Source organism: Mauremys mutica, chromosome 12 (genome assembly GCF_020497125.1).
Source record: "Mauremys mutica isolate MM-2020 ecotype Southern chromosome 12, ASM2049712v1, whole genome shotgun sequence".
Lineage (NCBI taxonomy): Eukaryota > Metazoa > Chordata > Testudines > Geoemydidae > Mauremys > Mauremys mutica.
This window is the reverse complement of record NC_059083.1, coordinates 69,962,240-69,990,147: the sequence shown is the minus strand read 5'-3', so window position 1 is coordinate 69,990,147 and position 27,908 is coordinate 69,962,240. Positions and strand designations below refer to the sequence as shown.

The following is a 27,908-nucleotide window of genomic DNA, read 5'->3' as shown; positions in this document are numbered from 1 at the left end:
AAGAGGGGGAAGTCACACACTGCTTTAGTCAGGCTTGAACAGGAGGGAGGGGTTGGGCAAAGCCGGCCTAAGCCTTGGCTCTTCACGGTGGAAGCCACGGCAGGTATGGGGAGAGGCTGTGGGTTTCTGCCAACCCAGGGAGGGAAATTCACACCAAGCCCAGCTAATGGATACAGCTCTGAACACCCGTCTGGGGCAGGGCAGACGCTTTATAGGGGCAGGAGGGTTAATTCATCCTCCCATGCAGCCCCTGCTGGGCCTCCCTCTAAGCCGGTGGAGTCAATGGGGACCTCTCAGACTTCAGCCACTAGAGGAGTGACCCGAGTGAGCCCGGGGGCTTCGCTTCCCCGTTCCCAAGCTCCAGCCATTGCACGAGAAACACCAGCAGGTATGAACGTTTGGCACAGCTGGCAGCCCTGCTCTAGGAAGCCTTGGCACTCGGCTGCTACAGAGAACCCGCCTGACGAAGCGCCCATGGCGAGCAGGAGGGGAACTGACCTCACCCAGGGACAGCAAGGTTTGATTCCCAGCAGCCACCACAAGGAAATGAAATACTCAACCCCCTCCCCCCCAAGAGAACAAAGTACATTACAGCGAAGGGGAAATGAGTCACAGATTCCCTGGCCAACAAGGGCCTGTGTCTCTATTGCACTTTGCTTCATATATATTTATCTATATATTTATAAAAATACAAACTAAGGGGATAGGGTGGAGGGGGATGAGATGCAGGCATCAAGCCAGCAGCAGCTTCTCCAAGGACACTGGCAGGACAGCCCCTGCCTCTGGTGCTCCCCACAGACCCTTGTCCCCACAGTCCTCTGCCAGCAATCGCTCAGGAATGTGGAAGATCAGCAGCAGGAGTCCTGATCCCGCAGAGATTCAGCCATGGACGGGGAGAGGCAGGGCAGGGGGTGCGCCGGGGGTAACCCAGAACTGGCAGATCAGCTGGGTTCCCCCCTCCCCCCCAACACCTGAGTCACACCTGCACGGATTCAATAAATACGCCGCTCCTCCCATCTGCCAGTGTCCTCTGTGTGCCCTGATGACGGGCACTTCCGCATGGTCTCTCCGGCCACTCAGTGCCCATTCCTGGGAGAGGTGGGGTGGGACTCCTGTTCCAGCACCTCCCCACAAAACAAAACGGGAAAGTTTTTCCACCACCTGAAGGTTCCTCTCGCTCTTCAAGTGAATAAGGTGCCATTTCACAGGATGACAGACAAGAGAATCCCCCCTGGGGCACGTGCGCTCCCCCCCCCACACGTTCGCCGCGGGGGACGCTCCCTTGTTCCGTTTTATCTGCCCCAGGTGGCCCCTGCTACCTCAGTCGCCCGTCAGGTTTGATGGCCCCCAGTTCGGATTTGGGGTCTGGGGAAAGCGAACTCCAGGAGGTTTTGCTGCACATGTCCAGGGAGGAGCAGCTGGAGGGGCTGCTCACGCAGAGATCCGCCACCGACCAGAAGCTGCCGATGCTGCTGTCCGTCCAGTCCTCCAGGGCCTTGCCCGTCAGCTGCGCGTTCCGCAGGGCCTCCTTCTCCACCTCATCTGAGCGCGGCAGGTTCAAAATCCCACCCAGCCCCTGGAAGCTTTGTTCCATATACTCATTGCGGGGGGGACCCCCATGTAACCAGCTGCTGTCATCTGGGCAAAACACAGAGGGAGAGGGGATTGAGAGACAGGAAGACACAGTCCCCAAACCTCCCACCATCACCCCTTGAACAGGGTGGAGAGGCGCTCACCAGCTGGTCCCTTAACATGCCACCCCCAACTGGAGGAGAGACCACCCCTGCCGGACACACAAGGGCAGATCACAGAGGTGGGGGAAGAATAGGGAGACAGGATAGGCCAGGATGCTCAGAACAAGATGGAGCACAGCATGCTGGGACCTGTAGTCTCCATGGGCTGATGCTCCACATTAACAGTAAGAGGAAGCCACAGGTCACACATGGCAGAGTTCTCTGGCCCGCATTTGCAGTTGGCCATTGCATGGTGCTTGTTGGTTATTTCCTCAATAACTGGCTGGGCCGTGGTTGTGTGGAGAGCTGGTCAGGACGGGGGAAGCAGGGCCTAAATGGATGCAGCTCTACTGACGTCGGTCTCTCCCATTTGCAGCAGCTGAGAGTATGGCTCGAGATTTCCCCAGTGACAGGTGGCGAAGGCTGCGTCACAAGGTCATGGGCTCAGATCACGTCTACACGGCGAGTTACTGCACGGCAAGCCAGGGTGTTAATCTACAGTGTGCCAGCTTGCCACACAGTAAAGTCCCAGGTGGGCAGTGCAGTGACAGGTCCGGAGTACCCTGCAGCACCCTGCCCCGCCCTCTGGGGCTTTCATTGCACTATAGCAGCGTCCACATGGGATGTTCGTGCGCGGCAAGCTGGCGTGCTGTAGATTCACACTGTGGCCTGCCGCGCAGTAACTCGCTGTGTAGACCAAGGCCTAAGATCCTGACGCAGATCCGCCCACCAATGGCTGCTGGGTGGCCCGTGTGGAACAGGTTTGGTGGTTTTCAGTGGTCAAGGAAAAGCCACTGGGTACAACTGATCCCATTTTATTGCCGGTCTCAGCAGAGGCCAAGGGTCCCAGGCCACGGAGACTGAGCCTCCCTCCCTGCTGTAGGCGGAGCAGCCTGAGGAAGCCTGGGCTGGGCTGGATTGACTGGGCAGCCACTCCCCTTACCTTTCCCGACAGGCTGGCTGTGGCTGAAGGTCTGTGGCACCACCAGGAACTGGTTCTCTCCGAGGGGCTCCCAGAACTGGAGGAGGCGGACGGTCCAGACACCGGGGCGCAGGGGCCGGTTGAGAGGGGGCTTGTACTGCGTGAACTCCGCTTCCGCCTCCACGGTGATGTCGTAGGACGTGGCGATGACGTAGGTGGGGTCGATCCAAACCACGGTGGCGGTGAGGTTAGGCCCCCGGGACCATCTCTGCATGGCCACTGGCTCGTCGAAAGGCCCAATCAGGCCCCCGAAATTCCGGAAGATCCTCTCCTTGGGATCCCACTCCGTGCCCACCTGCAAGGGGAGAAAGGGAGAGTGAAGTCAGGAAGGGGCGGCACCAGGTCACCGTCAGCCAGTGCGTGAGAAGGCACCGGCCACCTCTGTTCTTACATCACATTCCAGAGAACATGTTCCACCGGCCTAACAGGAAAAGGCAACACAGACTCTCCCCCGTCAGCCTGGGCTGGGCCACAGCCGCCAGAAGGAGCTCGAACAGTCCGAGAAAGAAGCCAAACTCCCAGCAGTTGCAGCTGCCAGCCCAGCCCCTTATTAAACAGGGTGTGTTGCCTCAGCCACCCCATCCCAGGGCATTTCCTTGGCTGGAGAGCATGACCGTGGGACAGCACTGCCAATGGGTTTCAGGTGCCACGTCCCATTCTCCTGCGCCCTCCCTTCTGCTCCGGTAGAGCCCCCAACAGGAAACCCACCCCCACCCCTGCACCGTGCTGTCCCAGCCATGCTCCCTGCCTGCCTGAGAGGAGCTGTGGCCATAGACATACGACTGCATTAGACACTGCAACAAGGCTGCCAATCAGCTACAAACTCACAAAGCTGGGCAGCGATAGCCCCAGCCCCAGCCCCTTCCCCAAGGGGCTTCAGACCCCGCAGCTGCCCGAGCAGCCGTTTCCCACTCCCTGACTCAGTATTTCCACACTGGAGTCTTTCTCCTTCGTTCCCTTCCAGCGGGACGCTCCCAGATCAGAGCGTATGACTTTATAAAGAGGCCATCTCCAGCTGATCCCCTGCCCCCCTTGTTGTTAACAGATACACATTCCAAGGCCAGAAGGTCCATTATCATCTAGTCTGGCCTCCCGTATAACACAGGCCAGGGAATGCCCCGAATAATCCCTAGGGCAGAACTTATAGAAAAAACATCCAGTCTTGGTTTAAACATTAAGATAAATCCAAGGTGGGCAAAGTTAGCAAAAGGGAGAACTGGGGAGCTGGAGGGTTTGGTGGCTATGGAAGGGAGAGGGATGACCAAGGCTGGAGAGGGGAGCGGGCAGGTGTCCTACCTCCAGGTTCTGTAGCCGGTTAGTTTGTCCTCCGTGACCTGCCAGCTTCAGAGCCCCGCGCGGCATCATCCACATCTCCAGAGACTCCACCTGCCCCGTCCCAGAGTTCTGCACCTCCTGAATCACCAAGTAACCCTGGAAACGGTCGTCGTAGAAATACAGGTGCACGCTGGCTGGGGAGCCATGGGGCTCAAATCTAGAGAGAAGAGACCATTGGCACGCTCACAATCCCACAGTGCCGAGGCGGCCCCACTGCTCATAGCCCAGATCCGGGATCTCAGGGCCTCCTACCTGCAGAGTTTCTCTCCCTTCTGCGTCTGGGATGAGGTCACTTTCTGCAGCCCTAGCCTGGAGAAGGATGTGTACACAGTCAGGATGAGATCACTGAGCCCGCTCAGCCCATCCACACGGTCATAGACGTTCTCCCAATAGGCCTTGAGGCCTGGCGTGTTGGGCGGGTAGTTACCGTAGAGGTGAGAGTCCAGGATCTCTAGAACTTCCTGATTCACCGTCGACTCAAACTTCCTGGCAAAGAACGTGGGTCTGGAGAGTTGCTGCAAAGAGACAGGCGTTCCCGACACCATTGGCAATGGCTAGAGCAGCAGAGAAATTGACTAGCGGCTGACAAACAACAGCAAATGCAGCCAGTCTATTTCTACTGCACAAGCCAAGAGAAAGGCCAAGGGCCAAGGGCCTAAATCATGAATTAGACTGATGAAAATTCTTCCCACTGGAATCAATGAAAACGCTGCTCGCAAGGCAGATCAGTTTGTTTTCCAGAAATATTGCAACCCGGAGAAGCCTGTTACTGACAGGCCTTATTTCCATCACTTAGGAGTCCACAGGTGAACTCCCCTCGGAGCCCTAATGAGGCTCTGCCTGGGTGCAAAATTCTGCCTGCATGGCTCAGATGGCCGGATCAGGACCTTCGATAGCACAGAGCCAGGATTTTAGTGCATGGTTAGCAGAGATTAACTGCACTTGGGATGACTGCGTGCATTGCTTCAGAAGATCTCTGAGACTTGCCCTGGTCTGCCTCACATTTGCAAAGGAGACACATCAGCACCGCATTGAATAAAATTTCTCCTAAGAGCAATTAAGGTTTTAAAAGATGATTTTGCTTAATCAAAGGCTGTGGGGGAAGGAAAGATGAGCTGCTGCCTGAGCATGAGATCTAGTTGGAGAGGAGAGGGAAGGAAAGGGAAGGAGGAGATCTAGGACTGGGAAGGGAACTGCTTGTAGGACTAAAGAAAGGGGGTGTGCTGGGGAGAGAAGCAGACGGGAGGAGAGTGTGATTTTCACCTGTAGCCGCAGGAAGTCCTGGGGTTTGAAGTCATTTGGGGAGCACCCACACCAGTCGACTATGTGTTTATATTGGCACTTACAGCCCAGCTTGCGGTTCCAGTTTGTCACCCGGAGGTTGTTGTCGACGAGAGTCTCGCAGGCATGGCTGTTCTCCAGGATGGTGTGGAAAAAGGACTGTGCACAGACAGAGAAAAGGGCAAAACCACCAGAGATGCAGCAAGCCCGGATGATGGAGATCACTGCTAGTTCCCCCCCGACACACACACACCCACCCCCTCCAGCCCACCCCATCGTGCCTCCTCCCAGCATCAGGAGACTTCAGGCATCAGCTGTTTACACAGAGCTTTGTGGGTTTAAATGGGACAAAAGCCAGTAGTATTTCCTGTCTGCAAACCCCTGGGATTCCTAGCTGCCTCCCTCCCATAAGGGACCCGGGGGCAGGCTGTTCCACACTCACTCTACATACATTCCCAGCACGCTCCCCCAAACCACGCCCCTCCAGCGGCTCGTATCCAGGGGTCTCGTATCACGCAAGGTGGCTAGGAGTTTAAAAAAGGGACTGGAAAAAAACAAAGGCCCTTTCTTATTCAGCACGTCTGCTTGCTGTGGGTCCGACTCTCCCCTGCCCCACACGCTGTGCAGCCCTGGATACCCGTGCAAGGCAGGAGGGCAGCACTTCACACTTTCTTTGCAAAGGTATCAACCGCTGCACAGGTGTGGGACCTGGGTAATCAGACCCTGTATGGTGCTTCACTGACCCACACAAGCCTTGGCTCCTGTTCGCCCTGCAGGGCCAGCAAAGCTCCAGAAGAGCCAGCGGAGCTGAATTCCAGTAAACCTCAAGAGTTATCCCCAGCAACCTCTGCGCGGGAGCTCCCCTGGCAGGGCCTTTATTCCTGGGGCTGGTGGAACAGGGAAAGGCAGAGCTGGGGCCCAGGCTTTGCCCGTGGTGCGGGCAGGCAGGAAAACCAACACACAAAGCAGCTCTGGGGGCAGCTCGTTGCTTCTGAGAGGTTGTTAGAAACGTGAAACCTCCCAACGGCAGCTACACGGTCTCTGGTCTGGCTGTGGGGGGGAGGGGGCTCTGCATTCTGTGCGAAAAGGCATCAAGATCCTCAGCGCCATGAGAGCTGCTGAGCAGGGGCGGGAGGCACCTAACACAGGTAACCGAGATGGGTCGGCCCCGGAGCCTGCGGCCAGTAAGAGCCAGAGGGCTTGGGGCCTATGTCACGTCCGCCAGGGCCCAACGCACCAGGGGGAGCTTAGCAATGGGGGAATGCAGGGGATTTCCAGCTGTACTTGGCTGGGTCTCCTCAACTTCCACCCCCCCGTGCCCACCACACACCCTGCTCCACGCCCCTCTCACACACACACACATCCACACTCAAAGGGTCTTCCATTGTCAGGATGTTACCGGGAAGCAGTTAAAGGGCTTTATCCCGCTGGAAGCTTCGACGTCAATGAGAACAGGATCGGGCCCCAAGGCAGGATAATGTCCCCAAGAGGAGGAACATGACTCACAACGGGAGAGACTCCTGTGAAGCCAGCTCTGAGCCCCCGGCCCCGGGGAACCTCCCCGCCCACCCACCTCGGCTGGCAGAAGCGTGTAGGTGTAGAACTGCCGCAGCTGGGACACCAGCTGGTCCTCCGTGTAGACCACGTACTCCACAAAGCGCCGCGTCAGCGCGAACCAGTCCGAGCCGCCGTCCACCACGATGCCCTCCGGGATCTGCCGCTCGCCCAGCCGCCACATGTGGGAGTCGCACTCGTGGAAGAGGCGGTCCAGGCCCTGCTTCTTAATGAACCTGCGTAGGGACGGGGCGGGGTCAACAGCGTGTGGTCTCTAGAGGAGCACACATTCCCGACTGCCGAGAGGTCACCTCGCTAACAGGAGCGGGGGCACTTCCCAGTGTGCGGTGACAAGGTCAAGGGCAGATCCTCGCCTGGCGTGACTCAGGGGAGCTCCATTACAGCCAACGCTGATTTACATGGTGGCTGACCCGGCGCATTGTTTGTGCCACTATTACAGGGACGTATGGAGGCAGGACTTGTTCTTTCAGCTGTTTGGTATAATTGCCCTAGTGCCCGCTTCTTCTCAGAGTTCACCCCCCTGCTGATCTCTATCCCGACCCCGGTGCCACGCGCTGCTCTGCCCCCACACCCGGGTTACCTGGCGTTGTCTCGGCCGTGAGACTTCAGGAAGTTCTTATCTCGGTATTTGGACAGGAACATCACCAGTTCCTCATTGGTCCTGTAGGGAACAGCAATACGAACAAGAGCGCGTTGCAGCGCTGGAGCAGGAGCCGAAGCTGCCAGGGCTAAATGCTTACACATTTGAGGCTGCGATTTGCAAAGCCACAAAGTTGGCTGACAGGCACAGATGCAAAACCTTATCGCAGGGCTGGCAAGATGCAAATCCGCCTGCTCCGCTGCCTGGTGCCTAATGAGGCGAGCAAGGGTGGGGTGGGGGTGTTTCACTCAGAGCGAGGGACAGAGCAGGGTAAAGTGATTCACACGCCCAGCAAAAGTACCGCCCTCCCAGCCGGACTCTCTGCTCTCCTGCAGAGATGGGACCAGGCCTGGAGCTGGAGCAGAGCTGAACTGCCCCATTCCCCCCTGGCACGCTGCCCACCTCCCACACCCCACGTGGCTTCTCATTCACCAGCTGGTGGGGTCAGTGCAGACAGGGCCCCTCAATCCCCTTCCCGGGCACGTGGGTTCCATTTCTACCCCTCGTTGCCCCTTAGCTCTCTCCTCCTTTCCCCCTCCACCCCCATGCGGCAGTGGGGATCTCCAGTGTCTTCTGGGTGGGGAGGCCAGGCAGGGTGCTGAGATCCCAGCTCCTGCTCCACGGTGCTACGTCAGCCAGCGGCTCCTTCCCTCCTGGCTCTCTTCCCCCGACCCCAGGAACCCTCCCTTCCCCCTGCTGACCTGGTCGGGTAGTCAGTGGCGCTCAGGTTGATGAAATAGTCCCAGGGCCAGTCCGTGATCTCCAGCAGGTCCTTCATGCTGCGCAGATACATCTTCAGCAAGCTGGCGCCGCCCCAGATGGTGACCATGCGCCAGGGCGTGACCCGGATGTTGGGGTAGTGCTGGGCCAGCTCCAGGGCCTCGCGGTGCAGGTAGCTGGAGCGCTGCAAGGGCAGAGGCTGCAGCTCAGGAACTGGGTGTGCAACTGGGCTTTCAAGAGCACTGGCACCCAGCAACGCTGGGACTCTGCACTGTACGGCCCAGCTATGCGGGGCCTGATTCGCTGAGTGCCTAAAGCTCCCACCGGCTTCCACAGAGCTGCTCAGTGCTTCTGAGAATCCGAGCACGTCACCAAAACGGGTGTTACTGCCCCATTGTACAGATGGGGAAACCGAGGCACACAGAGACTAAGCAACTTGCCCGAGGTCTCGCCGCGAACCAGCAGCAAAGGCAGGAATAGAACTCGGGAAACCTGACTCCTGCTCAACCATTAGACCAATTTTGCCTGCTTGGGATTTCAGTCTCTTATGGCTGGTACCACGGGCCCCCCAGCCTGCCTTCATGACGAGTTCTTCTGCGCTGGACCCTGCTGGGCCACCGAGCCCTGCCTCCTACTCCCCTGGGCACGCGCTAATCAGCAGCGACCTTTGGGGCGGCTCCAAACCTCAGCCCCACGATCAGAAGCAGGACCAGGCCTTGGAGAAGTCTCGGGGTGGAGCTTGGACTTAGGGCACAGACAACTGACTGGGAGGCTAGGAGAGGTCTGACAGCCCACTGGGGTCGCCCAGAAAGGATGGGAGCATCGGTCGAGTCAGCCCCTCCAGGCTCCCTGGGCAGGGTGGGGGGAGAGCAAGGCGGGGACGCTGCAATAACCCCCCTGCAGCCCCAGGAGTTCTTGCCTCCCATCTCAGTGCTAAGAGCGGAGCCGCTCGGCTCATCTGCGGTTGATGAGGGATGGGAGGGTGGGGGAGGTGTTTCACCTCCGGCCCAGTGCTTTGCATGTTGATTGGACTTTGCCAGGGCTGGGGAGAGGAACCAGAGGGAGAAAATGCTCATTTCCTCTCCGGGCTGGGGGAGGGGGGAATATCCCTCAGTCAGCTCCTTCTCCATGGAGGGGGCTCATTGGAGAGCAAAGGGCAGGGGGATTTGGGGAGGGGAGCCTGCCCCAGGCTCGCTGGGGGAGGCAGGGTGGAATGTTCCCTGTAGGAGCAGAAACCTCCAAGCTGACAGGACACCGGAGGGGAGTTTGGTGAGGACAAGCAGCCAGATCTGCGGGAGGGGAGCAGAGCATGGAGGGTCAGCTATGAGAGAGGCAGGGAACAGATCACTGCCTTCCCAAGGCAGGTAGGAGGGACAGGGAAATGGATCCCAGCACCCCAAGGCAGATGGGGGGGGGGGATGCACAGGGGGATGGGGGAGAAATGGATCCAGCCCCCTGGCACAGATGGGGGGGACACAGGGTGAGGAATGGATCCAGCCCCCGGTGCAAATGGGGGGGGAGAGGAATGAATCCCAGCGTCCGGGGCAGACGGGATAGGACAAATCAAGGAACATTTCCCATGAATTCATTTCCCAGGGGAGCTGTCGTAGTCCCATGGGGTGTTCGGGGCGGAGGCAGGGCCTGTGTGTGCTCTCTCTGTTCAGACATGCTCCAATCTTCATTTGCATCACGGGTTGTTCCTACACTGCTGCTTTGCTGAGCTGGTTCCTCCAGCCAGCCAGGGGCCTGCCATGGATCTGCCCACAAGAGTCTGCTTTACCAGCGATCAGGAGCAAGAGAACATGGCCAGGCCTCCCTCTCCTGTCAGGTCCAGGGCACCGTGCCCTGCGGACGCGGCCCTCGGGCACAGCACATGACCGAGACAGGCCCCTCACCCCTTCCCTTCCTTCCCTCCCCACTCAGCACAAATGCCTTCTGTGCCCACCCCAGGTCCCCGTCCTCCCCACCCCCTCCTGCACCAATGTTCCCCCACAGCTAGGATTCTGTGCCCTGCCACCCACGTGCTACCCTCACTCACCCCTGCCGTGGTGCACGCTCACCCCCGGATGTCTCCGCAGCACTGGTGCTCCGGGGGGCGCCTTGTGTGACCCCTGCTAATACAGGGGGGCTCTCTGTCCTCCTCTACTGGCTAGACTATGTACAGAGGCTTAGCCAAGTCTGTTCTGCCCCCTCGCTAGTGGGCCTGACCCCTAACTCCAGCAGTAGAGGCTGATGCTTTCAGAGCCCAACGTCCAGGGTTCAGTCCCTGCACACAAGCCAAGCAGGGGTGTCGTTACAAATTGCTTCCTACCAACCTCTGGCACATCTTCCACCGCCTGCACAGCTACTACACCCGCGTGCCTCCAGCCCACACTGCAGCGTGACCTTCCGCGAAGCCCCCCACCCTCCCCCCGCCCGCCTCGTACCTTGTCGACGTGGATGTAGAAGAAGTGCTGCTGGTGGTACACAGCCTTGATGAGCCGCTTCAGCTGGCGGATGGCCCTCCCGTGAACGACCAGCATGTACGCGATCCGCACCGGCTTGCTCACGGAGGCCTGGTGCGTCTTGCTCTCGTCCCACTGGATCACAGGGCTGACTTTCCCTGGGGGGGGCAGAGAGCAGATGCTCACTGAGCCAGCAGCTGGGCTCAGCTCGCCCGCTTGCTGGGGGAGGGAGGGAGGGGAGCAGCCATCGCTCACCCCTCTGCCAGCTGTTCTCTTACTGCAGAGTACAGAGTCCCCTTACTGCCCGGCCCCGCTGTGAGCGTCTTCCCAACCTAGGGCTGCACATTCACCTTGCCACGGGCCCCAGGGACACACCTGATCTGCCAGGAGAGCAGACTGCAATCACCCCCATCTCCACTGGGCTGCAGGGACTCTCAGTGCTAACATCCAGCGTGGCCAGGATGCCGAGTAAGTAGAACACGGCCTGCTGGGATGTGTAATCTCCACGGGACAATCTTCTCCATTAACAGTAGGGATAGAGGGGCACAAGGCAGAAACACGGTGGGCTGCATTTGTGATTTTCCTTTGCAGTGACTGAACCCACCCAGACAAAGTGGCCTTGCTTGGGAGGGAGATTCCTTAGGCGAACAGGCTGGCATGGCTTTGATTGGATTACCTCTGCAGGTATTAGTCACAGTTCAGGGGTTGCTGAGACAGGGTAATGGGGCAGGACATTTGCCCCGCCCCAGAGTAAGGTTGGACGATAGGCTGCGGCCCACTAACAGGGCATCTTTCCGATGCCAAGAGATTACCTTTGGGGGCTCTGCTGATGCTCAGTGGCAATCTTGGAGAGACTCACCTGACAGCTGGCAGTGCCGGGGCACAGAGCGGGGCATCAGATTCCCTGCCTGGTGCAGGCACACCACGTTGGCGATCTCCTGCTGGCACTGCTTGGTGCTGGCTCTCGCTAGCGCTGAGAGGGCGTCTTTGCCCGTGATCTCACACTTGGGGGCGAAGCTGTTCTCGGTGGGCTGGGGAGCCCCCTCCACGCTGCCCGTGTCGCCGTGCTGGAAGACGGCCAGCTGGGCATCCCCACGCAGCTCCGTCCGGTTCCTCCTGCTCGAGTCGTCCCGGGCTGCCGGGAGCCTTCGCCCAGGTTTGTGTTTTGCGGTGACGGCTCTCACCACCTTGGCCACCAGCACCCCAGGGCTTTCCGGGCGGCCCTTCCACCGCCCATGCTTCCGGCTCGCGCTCCCCCGGCGACCGGCTGAGCTGTCCGAATCTTTGGAGCCTTCGCTGTTTTCGGGCAGCCTGGCCTTTTTTTGCCGTCCCTTTTCCAGACACAAAACAGAGGGAAAATGTTAACTTGGGTATCACCACCTCTCTAGCAACAGCTTCCTTATTGTTAGCAGCAGCAGCTCATCCTGCTCCAGAGCCTTCCACCCCAGCATATGCTACAGACACGTGCTTATCTCACCCCCCTGCAAGGGGGGCAAACACTGTCCAGCCCCACTAACACACACGGAAACTGAGGCACAGCTACACTGACTTCTGCCATCAGCCCCACACAGCAGAGGGACGTGTGTGTGTGTGTGGGGGGGGAGACAATCTTGACCTTGAGATAAAGCTCTAGTACAGCCAAGTCCAAAGAGGATAAGTGACTGGCCTGAGGTCACAAAGCAAGTCAGTGGCAGAACAGGGAACAGAACTCCGGAGCCCCAACACCCAATCTCCTGCTCCCGTTATTATAATTACGAGGGGACACGAGGGTATGTCTACACTGAGTCTACTCAGATTCACATTTGATCCTGAATCCTCCTACCGTCCATATACAAATCAGTCCGACTCAGATCGGCAAATCCTCAGGACCTGGTCCTAGGACTCACCCAGGGGAGCAGCACTGAGGCCTCGGTCATTTTGCAGCACGGACGCAGCTCCAACTGCACGCCCGAGTCAGAACGTCTGTGTAGTGCAGCGTGGATGCTTTAGCAAGGCTGCGAGGCCCGGGGTCCCGCAACTGGAAGCCAGGTGCACAACGCCATGTGGATGCTCAAGCCTGGGCTTGGAAGCACCAACTTAACAAGGGCGGATCCCATAGAGCTGGGTTTACAGTGCTGTGTAGACATACCCCTAGAGGGCCCCATTGTGCAAGGTGCTGTACGCACTCTCAGGGCAGGCCCACACGACAAACGTGCACTGGCACCGCTGCAGCACTTCTGGTGAAGACGCTCTAAGCTGACGGGAGATCGCTCTCCTGTTGGCTTAGTAACCCCGCCTCTCGGAGAGGCGGCAGCTGTGTCGTCGGGAGAAGCTCTCCTGCCGACACAGAGCTGCCTACACGGGCGGTTAAGGTCCATATAACTACATTGCTCAGGGGTGTGGATTTTTCACACCCCTGAGCAATGCAGTTATACCGAAGTAAGTGTGTAGTGCAGACCCGGCCTCAGCGAGAGACGGTCCCTGCCCTCAAGAGCTTACAATCCAGCTAGCCAAAGAACGTATTATCATCCCCACTGTACAGGAAGGGAATGGAGGCTCGGCCAAATCACACAGGGAGCCTGTGGCAGAATCGGGAGCACAACCCAGATCTCTCAGGTCCCAGTCGAGTGCAAACCCTCAAGCCCACCCTTCCCCTCTGAGCACTACCACCACCACCACAGCTTTGCACATAAATAGCAACTGCATTTTCCATGTGCTGTACAGACATGAACCATCCCCCACAATCCCGTCGGAAGGGAGATGGGGCCAGGGAAGGCAGGCATTCAGGAACTGCTGTAGCGGACACACTATAAATACATCATGGGCTCAGAATTGGCATGTAGCTCTGAGACCCAGCAGGCGTGGATTTTGTTCCTAACTAACACTGCCATGACTTCCAGGGGAGCCTCAGGCAAGTCAACTCTTACTGTGCCTCAGTTTCCTCATCTCGATTTGATGAAGGTTTCTAACCATCAGAAGAGTGGAGTTCTGGAACAGCCTGCTCAGCGGAGTAGAAGGGAAAAAAGCCGACCTTGTTTCAAGACTGAGATGGATACGTTTGCGGAGGTGATGGTATCACAAGACTGTCTACAATGGCATATGGCCCATCCGGGACTGCTAGCTCCAGCAGCTGGAGATGGACACTGGACAGGGAGGGCTCTGAGCTACTGAGAATTCTTTCCCAGGTGTCTCAATGTGGCTTTCACCTACACGCTCAGAGTCTAACTGATCGCCATAGAAATCTTCCCCCAGGGCGAAAATCCCTCAGGGTCTCTGCCTCTCTCTGCAGCATGGGGCACGGTCCCTTGCTGGTCTGAACTGGAGTAAATGGTGGAGTCTCTGTAACTTGAAGTCTTTAAATCATGATTTGGGGACTTTAGGAACTTTGCCAGAGGTTAGGGGTCTATTACAGGAGTGGATGGGTGAGGTTCTGTGGCTTGTGATGTGCAGGTCAGACTAGATGATCATGATGGTCCCTTCTGACCTTAGAGTCTGAGTCTGCATGCAGATAATGGTAACGTGCAGTGTGGCCTTGCAGATCTCCAGGTGTAAAGCCCAGTCAAAGGGTTATTATTTTACCAATGGGCTAGAGGGACAATTACTTGATCTCTGTGTCTAAGGTCACATGGTGTGTCCATGCTGGATCAGAACCCATGTGCTTGAACCTCACTTCCGGGTTTGTAAGCTAGGCTCTCCAGCTGCTTTGAAAATCCCCAGAGCAAACTCTCCCACGGAGCCAAGCTGATGAGTAAAGGGCGATGTTAATTACACCGAGTTATTTCTGCCACGCTGGCTGATTAGCAGACATGATTTAGCCTTGGGGAGAGGAGGGAATCGCTCCTGGAGGCAGGGCCGTTTGATGGTAAGAACAGGGGATGAGGTGTCAGGGCTGGGAAGCCAAAACCACAACAGCCTCTCTCCTTTACAGTATTAGCCACTGTCAGAGACAGGCCACCAGAGGAGACAGCCCACTGGGGGGAGGGATAGCTCAGTGGTTTGAGCATTGGCCTGCTAAACCCAGGGTTGTGAGTTCAATCCTTGAGGGGGCCACTTAGGGATCTGGGGTAAAAATCAGTACTTGGTCCTGCTAGTGAAGGCAGGGGGCTGCTGCACTCAATGACCTCTCAAGGTCCCTTCGAGTTCTAGGAGATTGGTATATCTCCAATTATTATTATTATACCCAGCAGGGCCATTCCCAGGTGAACACTAAAGCAGCAGGATACTGCGGGAGCCGTCAGGTCTCGAGAGGCCGTACAGTATTTGAAGGCTGGGGGCCAGGCATGGGGCAAGATAAAGGGATGTCGGTGCAGGATGCGGACGGGGGAAACACGTCTGTTAGCAACACTTCCTGTGCCAAGGAAATGATGGACTGCTGGTGTCACAGCGAGGGAGCGAGCAAGTGAATCAGTGATCTCCTAAGGCTCCACCATCGAGCTCTGCTGTGCTAGGGGAGTCACAACTGGACACACTTTCCTTGGCTACCGTAGGCCAGGGAGCTTTGCTGAAGCCTTTTGGCTGGAACACACTGAATCTGCAATGGCTGGACAATGCCTCAGCTCCACCCACAACGGCAGCTGCCTCAGCATTTGACAAATATTGATTACACCTCAGAGTAAGGTCAGGAGCTCAGGCCTGGCCGATAAGGGCATGGACAGGCAGCCTGAAGTGCTGCAGCTGCCCCAGTCCTGGCATGACCCCACAAGGCACTGCTTTGTATTTGGAAATTACCCCAATGCTCCATCTCCAACCCACAGAGCTAGGTGCTGCAGGACAGGAGACCCAGAATGCAGTGGGGCAGCTACAGTCACAAGGCGTGTTGCATGCTGATGTGCGGGAAGAGCGTTGCTGAACTGATGCATTGGTTCATCACCAGGGTGAGAGATCGAACAAATTACTTCATGCAAGCAGTGTCCTTCAACAGCTTCCTTACTCGGCCTAGTCCGCTAGGAAGGGCCAGCCCAAGGGAAATTGGGGGGGTACAAAGATGGGGGCTTGGAAACCCGAGCAGCTTCCAAGACCTGGCTGTGCACACGTCAGTTCCTACGTTAGCTGAAGTAAAACCCCAAGGTCTCACTTGTAACAACAAACCACTTTGTTTCTCTAACTAGCTCTGTGAGCGAGACTGTTCCTCAGCCACACAGGGATCACACGGCTAGTGAAAGATCAGAGGCACTGACTAACTGGTCAGTTCTAACATGCATCCGTCGGCAGTGCTCTTTCAGCAAGATGAGCACGACAAGGTTTAAAACTCCCCCATCTCCCACTCCAAGCATGCATCGCGGAGAGCCCAGAACAGGCAGAGAGAACAGTTCATTAGTCACCACGCAGGACCATCTGTTCGGAGAGTTAAAGACCTGTTTTCTCTGCGCAAGAGTCACAGGAGCGGTCCGGGAGGTGAGTGACAAGCGAAGAACAAACGTGTTCCACATTCTAGAGCTGGCGCTCAGGCAGGATTGCTTCCAGGAGGCCAGAGAAAGCGCTGGCACCCAGCAAGCAGGGAAGGAGATGCACCTGGAACTGGCTGGGAGGAGGGGAAGGCAGAGGCATGTGTGCAGAGCAGGTTTCAGAACTCCTTGCCCAGACTGGCTCTAATTTTCCTTTTCCCCTTCAAGGCATCAGGAGCAAAGTCATTCGGTTTACTCAGATCTGAACTCCCAGCAGCATCTGTGGAAACATCTCTGTTCCCAGCCATGCTCCCTTCACTCTCCCACACCTGGGCCCTGAGTATCACCTTCCGACTGATTATGTCCTTCAGGACGGAGCTGTTTTTCATACCATGCACACTGGAGCTTCAGTGACATGGCCAGGGTGGGAGATGTTGCTGAGCCTGTTTCTTCCTCTCCTCCTCCTGTGCTTTCAGCACAGACCACATGAAATGCCACCACCTAGTTACAGTCGGATTCATCCCTCCCAGAAGGAGCCTGTGGTCTGGCCCACGGCTGACGGAGCGTGCTCAGCTCTCCTTCCCAAGAGCAGGAATAAGAAGAAATGCTCCTGTCCTTCCTTGAGGGGCCAGTTAATGAACCCAACAGTCCCTAAATACTGCACCACACTGAAGCGATCCTTCCACCCCAGCCAGGAAGTGAAAAGGAGATTACTCCAGTCATGTCACTCAACTGTATTTAAAACTTCTGAAGGACCAGGCACCCAATTCCGGTACCCTGCCAGGAGGTCATTTCCCTGTGATCTCCCCCACCTTCTGGATCTAGACTTCCTTCTCATCAACACACCCACCAGCCTCACAGCACGTGAAGGAGCAGAGCGCTTGGTACTGTAGTACATCACGACCCGCCATACCAGCGAGACCGGTACGACAACAGGCTGACAAAGGGACAGTCTCTCAGGCATGTTTCTAGCAAATCCCTTGCCAAGGACTCTGCATGACACCTACAAAATCCACAAGGGACTCTCTCCCCCCTCCTCCAGAGCAACAAAAAGATACTGACGTGGCAAAATGACCAAGGAAATAAATATCTTGTTTCAATTTGGTACTTCAAAGGATTGATTTTTCCTTGTCTCATTCCCTTCTGATCATCGTCTGTTCCTGGGAGAACAGGAAAAGGGATAATCACTCTGCTCCCCTTTGTCTGTCTAGCCTACTTGCATTGTAAGATCTTTGGGGCTGGGATTGTCTCTTACTGTGTGTGTGTATGTACAGCACCTGGCACAATGGGGCCCTGATCTCAGTTGAGGCCTCTAGACACTACTGGAATATTAGACAATTACAGCTCTTCAGTCTTCACAAGTCCTGATATCAGTAGCACAACTGACTTCTGCCCCTCCTGCTTCTGAGCCGGCCTGCTTTGAAACACGTGCCCCCACGAGGCAAGCGAATATTGGATGAGGATTGAAGATCCATCACAGAAGACATTTACTAGCTGGGCACAACTGCTCTGATAACTCCCCAGATTCCAGAACCTGCACAAGACCCACATTCCTTGTCTGTTCCACAGCTTGTGGGTTCTGGAGGCTGAACAATTTGCATATGGTCAGAGCAGGGGAGCAATTCAATTCTGCTCCGCATTTCTTCAGGTCATTCACAAATACGTCATGAGAATGGCTGACAGCTGCTGACGCAGAAATATTCCTAGAAAGGGTCTTTTGCATTCTGAGATTTAGAGGAAAACAGTCGGCTTGGAAAACCATTTGTAAACACACTTCCTCCCCTGGATTACGAACATCACTATGGTTTAAAGAAATGTTTGCTTTCAAATTTAATTTACTTTTCACCACTGATGCCAACTGTTTGGGTTTTTTTTAAATTTATTTGGTACATTTCCTTCAGTTTGGGCAACAAAAACAGGACTGGTCCATTTTGCTTTCTAAGCCTCCTGTGATGTTGTTGCATTTGGGATGCAGCCACTACAGGGAAAGAATTAAACACAAAGGCAGGAGCGGGGGATTCACTACATAACTAAAATCCTACGCCGACATTTTTCAAAGCCATCAAGGGCATCTGAAAACCCCATTCCATTAATGTATGGAACTCAGAACCCCTGAATCTTATGCCTAAAATGGGCTCAGCTGTGTCTCTTTAAAAGCAAGCTCTTTGGAGAAGATCTGTGCGATTGTTATAGGTGCACTGACAGAGAAGGACATTTTATAGGGAGCTTTTGTCCTGATCTCACTGTGCTGGGTGTGAGACAAACACCTTGTTTAGTCGGAGCCTAGATCCATTTGGATTGAGGATTATCAAACCAAGAGGGAAGATTAAATAAACGAATCAGACATAATGGACCTTTCCCAATCACATTTCCTCCTCCGCATTTACAAGGATATTCTGTGGCTTACCCAAGCCTTCCACACATTCAAGCCTGAACTCTCCTAAAGGGGCCACCCTGCCGTCGACCAGTATGCACACAGTCCCCTGGTAGCTGTACGGGAAACGTGTATGTGCGTCCAAGGGCACACTGCGACTTTAAGAGTAATACTTCAGCTGCATCAGCACTGAAATTTGGAGGAATCCCAAGTAAATATAATAATCCAGAGAGCTGCGTGATGCCCATAGAAGGATACATACTTGAGTGGGTTAGATACTCAGTGGGTTGGGAATGTGACAGGGAGCTTTCCAGGGAATGGGAACAGAGTACAGGGCTTTTCAGCTCGAAACCTCTCGTCTGTACGTAGCCGAGGCTGTTCAGTGGCCCATGTGAAAGGAGCTGGTCTTGGCCCAGTTCCTAGCAGACAGATACCCACATCATGACAGTCATCTCTGCAATCCCTTGTGGCTAGGCCCTGCATAGAAACCAAGGACTGCACGTGCTATGGAGGCTGAGCTAACTTTTCAATTTACAGTTGTTCCAACCCGGGGTTGAGAAATGCAGGCAAGGTGGCCTGGAGGAAGCGGTCACTGCTGCTTTCAGCGCTGGACGGTACCTGATCTGTGCACAGAGCCCCTCAGTGCCCACAGCTGCCAACCCAGCGCCTTCCATGGGCGCCGCAACTTCAGGGTGGGCACCAATGACAAAACCTTACTCTGGGTCTGACTGGAAAAGGTGAGCGAGACAGTAAATGCAGCGGCCATCTAGCCAGAGTGGGAACAAAGCCCTGAGAAGGTGTCTGCTGTCTCCCTGGGTGATGTGGGGCCTTCATACTAGGGGGCTGTGCTTTATCGGTTGCTTTGGACGTAGACAGGAACTGAACACTGAGTGGTTATGCTGTAGCATCCCTGGGATCAACAACAAGAGCCGCCGCCCTCTCGTTCTCCCCAGCAGAAGCCAGCGGACAGCCACGGCCTTGGCTCATTTGGGCAAGTGACTTTGAGGTTGGAGCTATTTCTCTCCCTGGGCAAACTCTTTATGGGAATGTCTTGGCTGGGCTGCTCACCTTCCCTTTTGCCTACCCAGCCACCCACACCTGCACCCCTGTCAGCAGCCGTACTGGACCTGTGAACAGACAGATTCGGTAAAAGCCAGCGATCCTGTTTGCGTATTGAGTCTCTGGCTGAGGCCTCCCCCATGTTCTGGATTTAGAGTCTCCTTGTTATCTGTGTGACACCTTCTCTGAAAAACAGAACAGAAAGAGCTGGGAAGGAAGGAGAGCGGAAACAGACATCAAGGGAAGCTTCCTGCCAGAACCACCACAGCTATAAGCAGCTGCTTTGAGAGCAGCTACATGGCACAGTGGGTAAACTCAGACTCATTTTGGGAGACATTGGTTCACATTCGGGCTTAGGCTGCAAACAGTCCGAGTCTTGCGGCTGCAATAAACTGCAGCAGAACAGTCCTTGCAGCCTTCTGCAGAAGCCCCAGCTGAATGCAATGACCCGAGGGAAAGGACAAGGCTGACCTGAGTGACTAAAAGCTCCAGATGCTCCATGGCATTTTAAGGACTAGTGTCTGCCTTCGAGTCACAAAGCCAACTACAACTGGCAGATGCGGGCAGGGCCAGCAATCCTGGGACAGAACATTCATTAGTGACAGGGAGAATGAAAAGGTTCTAATTGATTAAGCAACTAGGACCCATCCTCTCCAAGCCCTTCAGGGCTGCAAAACTGGCTGGTAATCTTGGGAGCACAGGATCTCCTGGAAGATTTCTGTTGCTTCCAGCTTTGCCAGAAATACCCTGGTACTCTGTCTCCTCCAGCGCCAGCCACAGTCAGGAAGTGCAGAGGCGTGTGTGAAAATGAAAAGCTGTTTTTTTAAGAAAAGTTAACTCAACTTCCCTGGAACCTGCTTCAGGTTTTGAGCAAAGGCTCAGGATGGCTTTTGCTTCCTCTGAACTAGATCACCTTTGCCCTAATGTCCATAACACCAGACCAACGAGCCAACCACACCTCACATTTCCAGACAAGATGACCTGGGGCATCAGCAAAACCTGCCAATTTCCCAGTTTGAATTTTGGAAGAATGTACAAGAATGAGGCTTCTGGAAGGAACAGAGACTAAACGTTTCTTTCTGGAGAAAGGCACAGGACAGACAGACACAGGATATATTAACACTAGGGAGTTCTCAGAGTGCTTTACAAACATTAGCTAGTTGAGGAGAGAGAACATGGCAGAGCCAAATCTGCAGCTCAGGAATTCCTGGCTCCCAATTCTGTCCCAATTTCTCCCCCCCCCGCCTTCAAGGCTCCTAGTGTCTTAGCATCATGGGAGATTTTTCTTTCACTAACATTTATTTCATAGCTTCAATTAAGTCTTTCTGGGCCATAAGGCTCCAGAAATCACTTGGTTTTCTGGCATGTGGAGATGATAATGCATGGTAGGCGCAGCACATGAAGGGGTCTCACTTCCTGTCCACTCACCCATCAAATCAACCAGCATCACTCACAACAGGGCACACATGGCTGGAAGTTAGACTGCCGGGAATGTGACAATTGTAAGCCATGCTTACCTTCCAAAAATACTTTGCTCCATGCATCTCTCATGTACCATTCTAGATCCAGCAACTATTTCTGCATCTCTGCCCAGGGTCCAAGGACAGCTGACCACATCTTTCCTAGTCCCATGAAAAACTGTGGAATCCTGGAAAACTTCCCCTCCACCACGCACCAGAAAAGGCACAAAATCCATTCCCTAAAGAAAAGGTGGAATCCTAGTGCCCCCCAGATAACTCGACTTTTTTATTTCTGCTATCCCCAGAATGCTGTTTGCTGTAATACAACAGCAGTACACATCCATGTTCCCCAGCTCACGCCCTTCATCCTTGGGGCACTATTCAGTTCTTCAGCCTGCCCTCCCTCAAATCTCCCCCATCCCAGATTTTACCACTAAATCATAGTAGATGGGTCTTCCCCACAGTGAATTTAGTACTTGCAAAAGGTGTTGGATTGACAGGTCTGGACAGACAACTTCTAATCAGCTGTAAAAGAGGAACACAACAGACAGCAGGTACAAGCAGTTTCTCATGTTGACTCAGATATGCTTCAGCCTTAGATCTAAAGGGGGGAGAGGTTACAGGCCTCTCAACTGAGATGGCCCGCGAGGGGCTCAGTTGTCAGGCAGACACTTGGCTGTGAGAAACTACACTGAGACCATCAACTCAATCACACCTGTCTGATAGAAATGGGATTTAGTCACAACTGACCTGATCTGGGTTTGACCAGATATAACAGGCAGAGAGACACACACTCCATACGCTTGTAATAAATAGACCCATCTGAATGAGTGACCCAGAGGTCAAAACCTTCTTGTGAAGGATGAAACAGTCTGGTCCAGAGAACTGGCTTCTATTCCCCGCCAGCTCAGCACGTGACCTTGGGCAAACTACTTCACCTGTCCTTGCCTCAGTGTCCCAGTATGAAAAAGGGGATGAGGACGCTTACTTGGATTCATAAAGCACTTTGACCGTCTCAGATGAAAGGCAACATATAATTGCAAGGTATTATGATGCCATCATGATGCGCACTAATATTCCTCCCCAGATGAGCCTCTAAGAACAAGATTCATGGTGAACGTCCCCTTTGCTTGGAAAATGTAAGATTCCAACTAATGGTATATTAACAACCCTGGTCTTACATCAGAACCCTGAGTTCTGACAGTCGCACTACATCTGATCCTCTATATCATAATATATGGCAATATTTCTCTGGATCAAACCTTAACTTATTGTAATGTCCGCCAGATCCTACTGCACCCTAACACCCCTCCTCCCCCGCCAGACTCCCAGTACTACCCACCCCAACCCAGGTCCCCACCCACTTATCCTAATTCACTACAGCACCCCTCCCCCCATATCACACTGTCAGATCCTAATACACAGCAGCAGCACCCCATCTAACCCCCCAGACCTAATGCACTAAAGCAGGTTTCCATATTAGTCACCTCAGATCCTAATGCGCGGTCAACCCCCCTCATCAGAGCTCCCAGACACTGATGCCCTGTGCCACAAAATATTAGGATACGGGGTGTACTAGACATTTCCAGTTCAGACACCCCCATATTCTAATGCACTGTAACGTCTAACCCACCTAGACCATCGGCACTGTAACACCCAACCTCCCGCAGCCTGGTACAATCACCGCACGCCAGACAGCCCTAGATCCTAATGCACTGCAGCCTCCACTCACCCACCCAGACCCTAGAGTGCTCTCTTCCCCCAGCAGACCACGTAGGTCCCAATGCACCATCTCCCCCACATCAGCCACCCCGGTGCCTAATGCACGGTCACCCCGCACCCCCTGGCCCTGCTGCACAGCAACAACCCCCCCCCCCCGCGCTCCGAATGCACCCCCCACCCCATATCTGCCCCGACCCCCGCTCCCCCAGGCTTCGCCCCCCTGCACGAGCCGAGCCCCCCCCCTCCTCACCTCGCCGTGCTCGTCCTCCTCCAGGCTGCTGAAGCTCCACACCACCAGGCCCTGGATGAGCAGGATGGCCAGCGCGGTGGCGATCGCCAGCCTGTAGCGGCGGGCCAGCTTCTGCACCCGGGCGCTCGCCACCATCTTCCCTGCGAGCGAGCCAGCCAGCCCGCGAGCCAGCCAGCGCTGCAGACGGCGGGCGCGAGCACGCACAGCGGCGGCGGGCGCGAGCACGCTGGGGGTGGGGGTGGGGGGGTGCATGTGATTCCTCCCCCAAGGCCTTAAAGGGGCCGGCGAGTCCTGCCCGGGATCAGGCACGGCCGGGGGGGGGGGGGGGGGGACGGGCCGTTTGAGCCACTCGCTGGCCCAGGGCGAGTCAGGGGCTGGCCCAGGCGGGGCTCGCTGGCCGGGACTCTCCCCCGCAGCCCGGCTGGAGCCATGGGAGTAACGCGCCCGGGGGGGGGCGACAGCCACGTGGCGGTGCCGTGGTTCACCCCCAGGGTGAAACAGCTCCCCGAGCTCGAGGGCAGTCCCAGGGCCAGGCCACCCGGCCCTCCCCCCGCCTGCTCCTTGCAGGGCTCCGGAGCTGCAGGGTGTCTTAGCCCCATAGGGGCTGGAACGAGGGGGGGGGGGCTGCTGCACCCTTCCCCCCCTCCCCCCCCCGGGCTGGAAGTGGTTTCCATCATATGCAGGGTTTACAGTTTGGTTCGATGGCTCCCAGCACCCCCGCTATATAAACTATTCTGACACCCCTGCGTAGCCCCCCTTTGAGACATGTGTATTCCTTATTGGCTAGAGGTGCATCTAATTGCACCTGCAAAATAGGATCTGTGTGTGATGCTTTCTGCGTTTGCTCTTCCTCTGCTTATTCCTCCCTGGCCTCTTTTTAGTAGCATCTGCAGGCTCTGGCTTGTGTGGAAAGGTCACTGACCTCCATCCCACCTACCTCGCTCCACTAGCTCTAGTGGCATCTACAGAATAGGGTTTTATAGCCAAAGGTCTGTAGGATGTGAATTCAGTTCCCTTATGCCCCCTAGATGTGGCTTGGTTTAGCTGTGTACACATGTGATTACAGACTGCTGCATGTGATTGTAGGGACTAACTCACCAGCATGGCAGATGCTACAGACAGTAACAAACTCTGGGCTGCTGTTTCCACAGTCCCTGCTATGCTTTTGGTTTGAGTATGGTGGGTCCTTAAGGTGGCCCCATATTTGTAGTAGTACAAGTCCCTACATACCATGTGTCCTGTAACTTAACAAAAATGTCACAACACAGCTCCCCCGCCCCATCTCACATGCAAGTGCTTCTCTGATCTCTTTCCCATCCCTGCTTCCTCTTTATCTCTATTAATATATTTAGACTTTAACTGACCTTAACTGGACACAAACTGGAAGTGGAAGGTTCCCTACCACAGCCCTCCCCCCCAACCACCAAGCCAGCCACTCACTTTTCATGTGTTGTGTGATGACACTAGAAATTAAATATTTAGAATCTCACTTTTCCTCACTAAAGCAAACCCAACTGGAGCTTAGTTCTGACCTCCCTGGAAAGGGTAAGGGGATTCAAGTTTGTTCAAAATGAGCCAGGTCTCAGCTTAGTGAGGAATCCCTTCTCAGGGGGGGTGGTTCTTCCATTGGGAAACACGCTACAGATCACCCCATACAGTTATCTGTGCTTGGAATAAAAAGCCCAGAATAACATGGATTTTTACAGATCAGTAGAAATCTTAAAGCTGAATCATCCCCTCTATGTTTAGCCCCTGGAAGGATGAAACGGGTCTAGGTAACGGCCAAGATTGACTGTGATTATGTAACACGGGGAGAGAAACTGGAGCAGCAGCATCTCCCCCGTGAGGTGGAGGGAGCTCCTTTATGGGAGCAATGAGTTCCAAGGGGGATGGAGCTGCTGTATATGGTATCATCCCCCTCCCTGCCATCCCAGGGCAGTACCTGTGCACTTCTTCACCCATTGCTGACACTGGCAGCCCTTACTTCCTTGCAAACCTACTCCATGTCTTCTATCCCCTCTGATGGGGTGGGTATGTACACTCCTGGGTGAGGGGCAATGCAAATGTGGCTCCTAAGGGATCTATGCTGCCAGAGGAGGAGGCAAATAAGGACCAACACAGGGGGATGGGTCCTCTGCATGGATTTTCCAATCCCAGCTTGGTGGCCTGAGAGATATGGGATTTTTCTGCAGATCTTGGGATACCTGTGGGGTTGGAGGGCCGCTCTGTTCCTCCACAGTAATAATGACCAATGAGCAACCGTGTTGACTGCAAGTTAGGTCAGGGAGTCAAATTCCTGGTTCCATTCCAGATTCTGCTCCTTGCTGGAACAATCTGTCAGAAGCTCCTGAAGCAAACAGTTCCAGTATGGGTAGATCTCCCATGAGCTTTTACTTAGCAGGGCATGGATTAGTCCTCAACCACTCTGAGGCCAAATGCTGCAAGAGGCTTTGTCAAAGTTGTTCCTTAACAGGAAAAATAAAGCACAGGAGTAATGAAGACTGTGTCAGAGGAGGTGTTGATGAACAGCAGGTAAGGGAATAATTGGAAAAAGTTGACTATCTACCAATCAGCACATCTGTCTAAGAAGCATACCAAGCCCTTTAGGGAATTAGCTAATGAACCTACTGAACTTTAGTTCAGCAAGACACCCAGCTAGTGGCAATTAATTTTGAAAAGTCACAAAACCCTAATCACAACCTTTTGCAGAAACATGTGCAAATGGCCAAAACCCACAGAAATATTCATGAGAAGCAGCTTATACAACATAGACCAAATCACAGCGTTTAGATCCAGTGGGCTGGATTCTCCTCTCAGTCCCATCACCTTTATACCAGGGTTAACGCCACTGAAGTCAGTGAAGTAACTCCCAGTTTACGTTGATGTAGACGCAAGCAGGATTTGGCTCACAGTGTCTGAGTCCATAGCAGGATGGCTTCAAGGCCAAAGGGGCAGACATGACATCAGGGAAGAGGCAGAGCACTACACTCTCCACAGGAGAAGAAGCCCAGAGCATAAAATGATGCAGAGTCTTCAATGTCTCTAAGGAACCCACTTGTTTAACACCACTTGTTAAAATGTGTACCAGCCCTCCTACAGCCATTGATCCTGTTTGCACTGTGCATTAGAGAAGCAAGGAGAGTAGGGATCAGAAGTGAATGGAGCATCGACTTGTGACTGGATTCTTGCAACAATCCCCGTTACATACCAGCACCCTCTGCTTGCTGTGTAGTTAGTTCTGCCTTATTTGCACATTGCAGCCTAGATGCTATGGTGATAAGCATATTAGACAGCAAGACATTCAGGCATCTCCACCCTGGTTTCTGACATTGGCATTCACTTTCCTCTGCTGTCTGCTCGAGCACTTGGCCCATAAACAATTTACTGGGTGGGTACAAGATCACTGGGGAAAAATATACATGCATGAGAATGTGATAGATTTGGAGCTGGCTATACCTGATGAATCCTGCAGCTGATTTGGGTGCTTGTTGTTTACTGTATGCATTGTGTTAATTCTCTGTCAGGTTTTCCGGGAAATGCCCCCAGGAAGTGGGATAGTGCCTGATATTCACAGCTCTTGGCAAACAATGAAGAGATTCACATTGGTCCCTCGCAAGGCCTGCCAGACAAGCTTTGCCCAGGAGAGTTCAACCCCTGTGAGGCAGGGGGAAGAGAATGAAAAGCCTCACAAGGGTTTAAAGATACAGACCCTTTCTTGAGAAGGGCAGGCAATTAATGGGGAAACTGAGTCAGACAATTGGGGAGCAATCTGCCCCCCAGACTGTAAAGGCCAGGGGTAAAATAAGCCTACCTAAACCTTTAGGTAAGAGATGCAGACAGACTTATTGTTTTAAAAAGCCCTTTTCTCATGTTATGCCACTGTTAAGATTAACCCCTATGTTGTGTTAAGAAGGCGGTTTTGGGTCACAGCTCCCCAAGGGGAAGAACCACAGGTAGCCAAACCCATTCAGACCTGCTAAGCAATCACAGTCCCTACACAGAGGGCTGGGCCCGTCTGAGTGTGAGACTCACAGGATTCTGCCCCAGAAAGGTAAAGACACAGGGCCCAAGACCTGGCAGGGTGCACTCAGACGGGATGGGCCCAGCAACAGAAGCCAGGAGCTGTTGCAAAGCTAGTCCCAGTTGTGGGAATTGAGCGGTGACAAGTCTGGCCCACATGAAACAAGAACCAAACCCTCCCGGGGGTTTCAGGTTTACTTACCAGATTTTCCTTTTCTATTATACCCAGTGTTACACAAAGCAGCAAAATCTCTCACCACAAGCCCTTGGTACAATTTAACAGTCTATAAACAGCAAACAAGGATATTCTGCACCAGTGCACAGCTCATGTTCCCAGCACTCCCTCACCTCCATTCTGATTAGCAGACACCTGTTGCTTTGTTTCTGAAAGGAGCCCCCGGTGCCTTAAAGGGTTTGATTCTAAGTAGCTCGGCTGCAGCTGATTTATTCAGGTGCACATGGACAGCTTGGCTTTAACCCCCATATCTTTCCACCATCAGCGGGTGGGGCTCTTTTCCCTATGAGAATTACTGGGGTGGATCATTGCTGTAGGGTACGGCTTTCATTATGCTGACAGACCTGTCCTCCTGCTTACAAATACTTGCTGATTTATGGTTATGCTTCTCTGGTATCCTGCAGCAGCAGGCTGTCTCCAAGGCTAACGTATGGAGACAAGCCCAGACAAGCTTGGTTTGAGAATAATTATGTCAAACAAAAGCCAGTCTCAGAGGTATTATAGTAGGGTTGTTAAGACCCTAGAAGCCAGGCGGGGGAAGGGTGCCGTTAAGAGAACCCCTTTGGAAGGAGCTATTTCCAGGGGAGAAGGGAAAGGAGAGGATGGTAAAGCACAGATCAGAGAGAGCAGCTCTAGGAGAGGTGATGTAACATGTAACCAGTCACCTCAGGAGCCCAGCTGGGTTGCTGGGCAAACGAAGAACTCTCTTCCCTGG

At 54.4% G+C, this 27,908-nt stretch overlaps 1 protein-coding gene across 1 annotated transcript; it reads right to left on the bottom strand.

The window, feature by feature from the left end:
- Positions 1-642: 642 nt before the first annotated feature.
- On the bottom strand, positions 643-23,130 carry XYLT2 (xylosyltransferase 2). Its single transcript, XM_044983385.1, has 11 exons — positions 22,939-23,130; positions 11,570-12,041; positions 10,693-10,868; positions 8,248-8,450; positions 7,487-7,567; positions 6,905-7,121; positions 5,314-5,490; positions 4,303-4,565; positions 4,012-4,207; positions 2,677-3,010; positions 643-1,638 (listed from the first exon to the last, which is right to left on the bottom strand). Exons 1-11 carry the CDS (start codon positions 23,071-23,073, stop codon positions 1,316-1,318), a joined length of 2,577 nt encoding a protein of 858 aa, XP_044839320.1. The 5' UTR covers positions 23,074-23,130; the 3' UTR covers positions 643-1,315.
- Between the last annotated feature and the right edge of the window lie 4,778 nt (positions 23,131-27,908).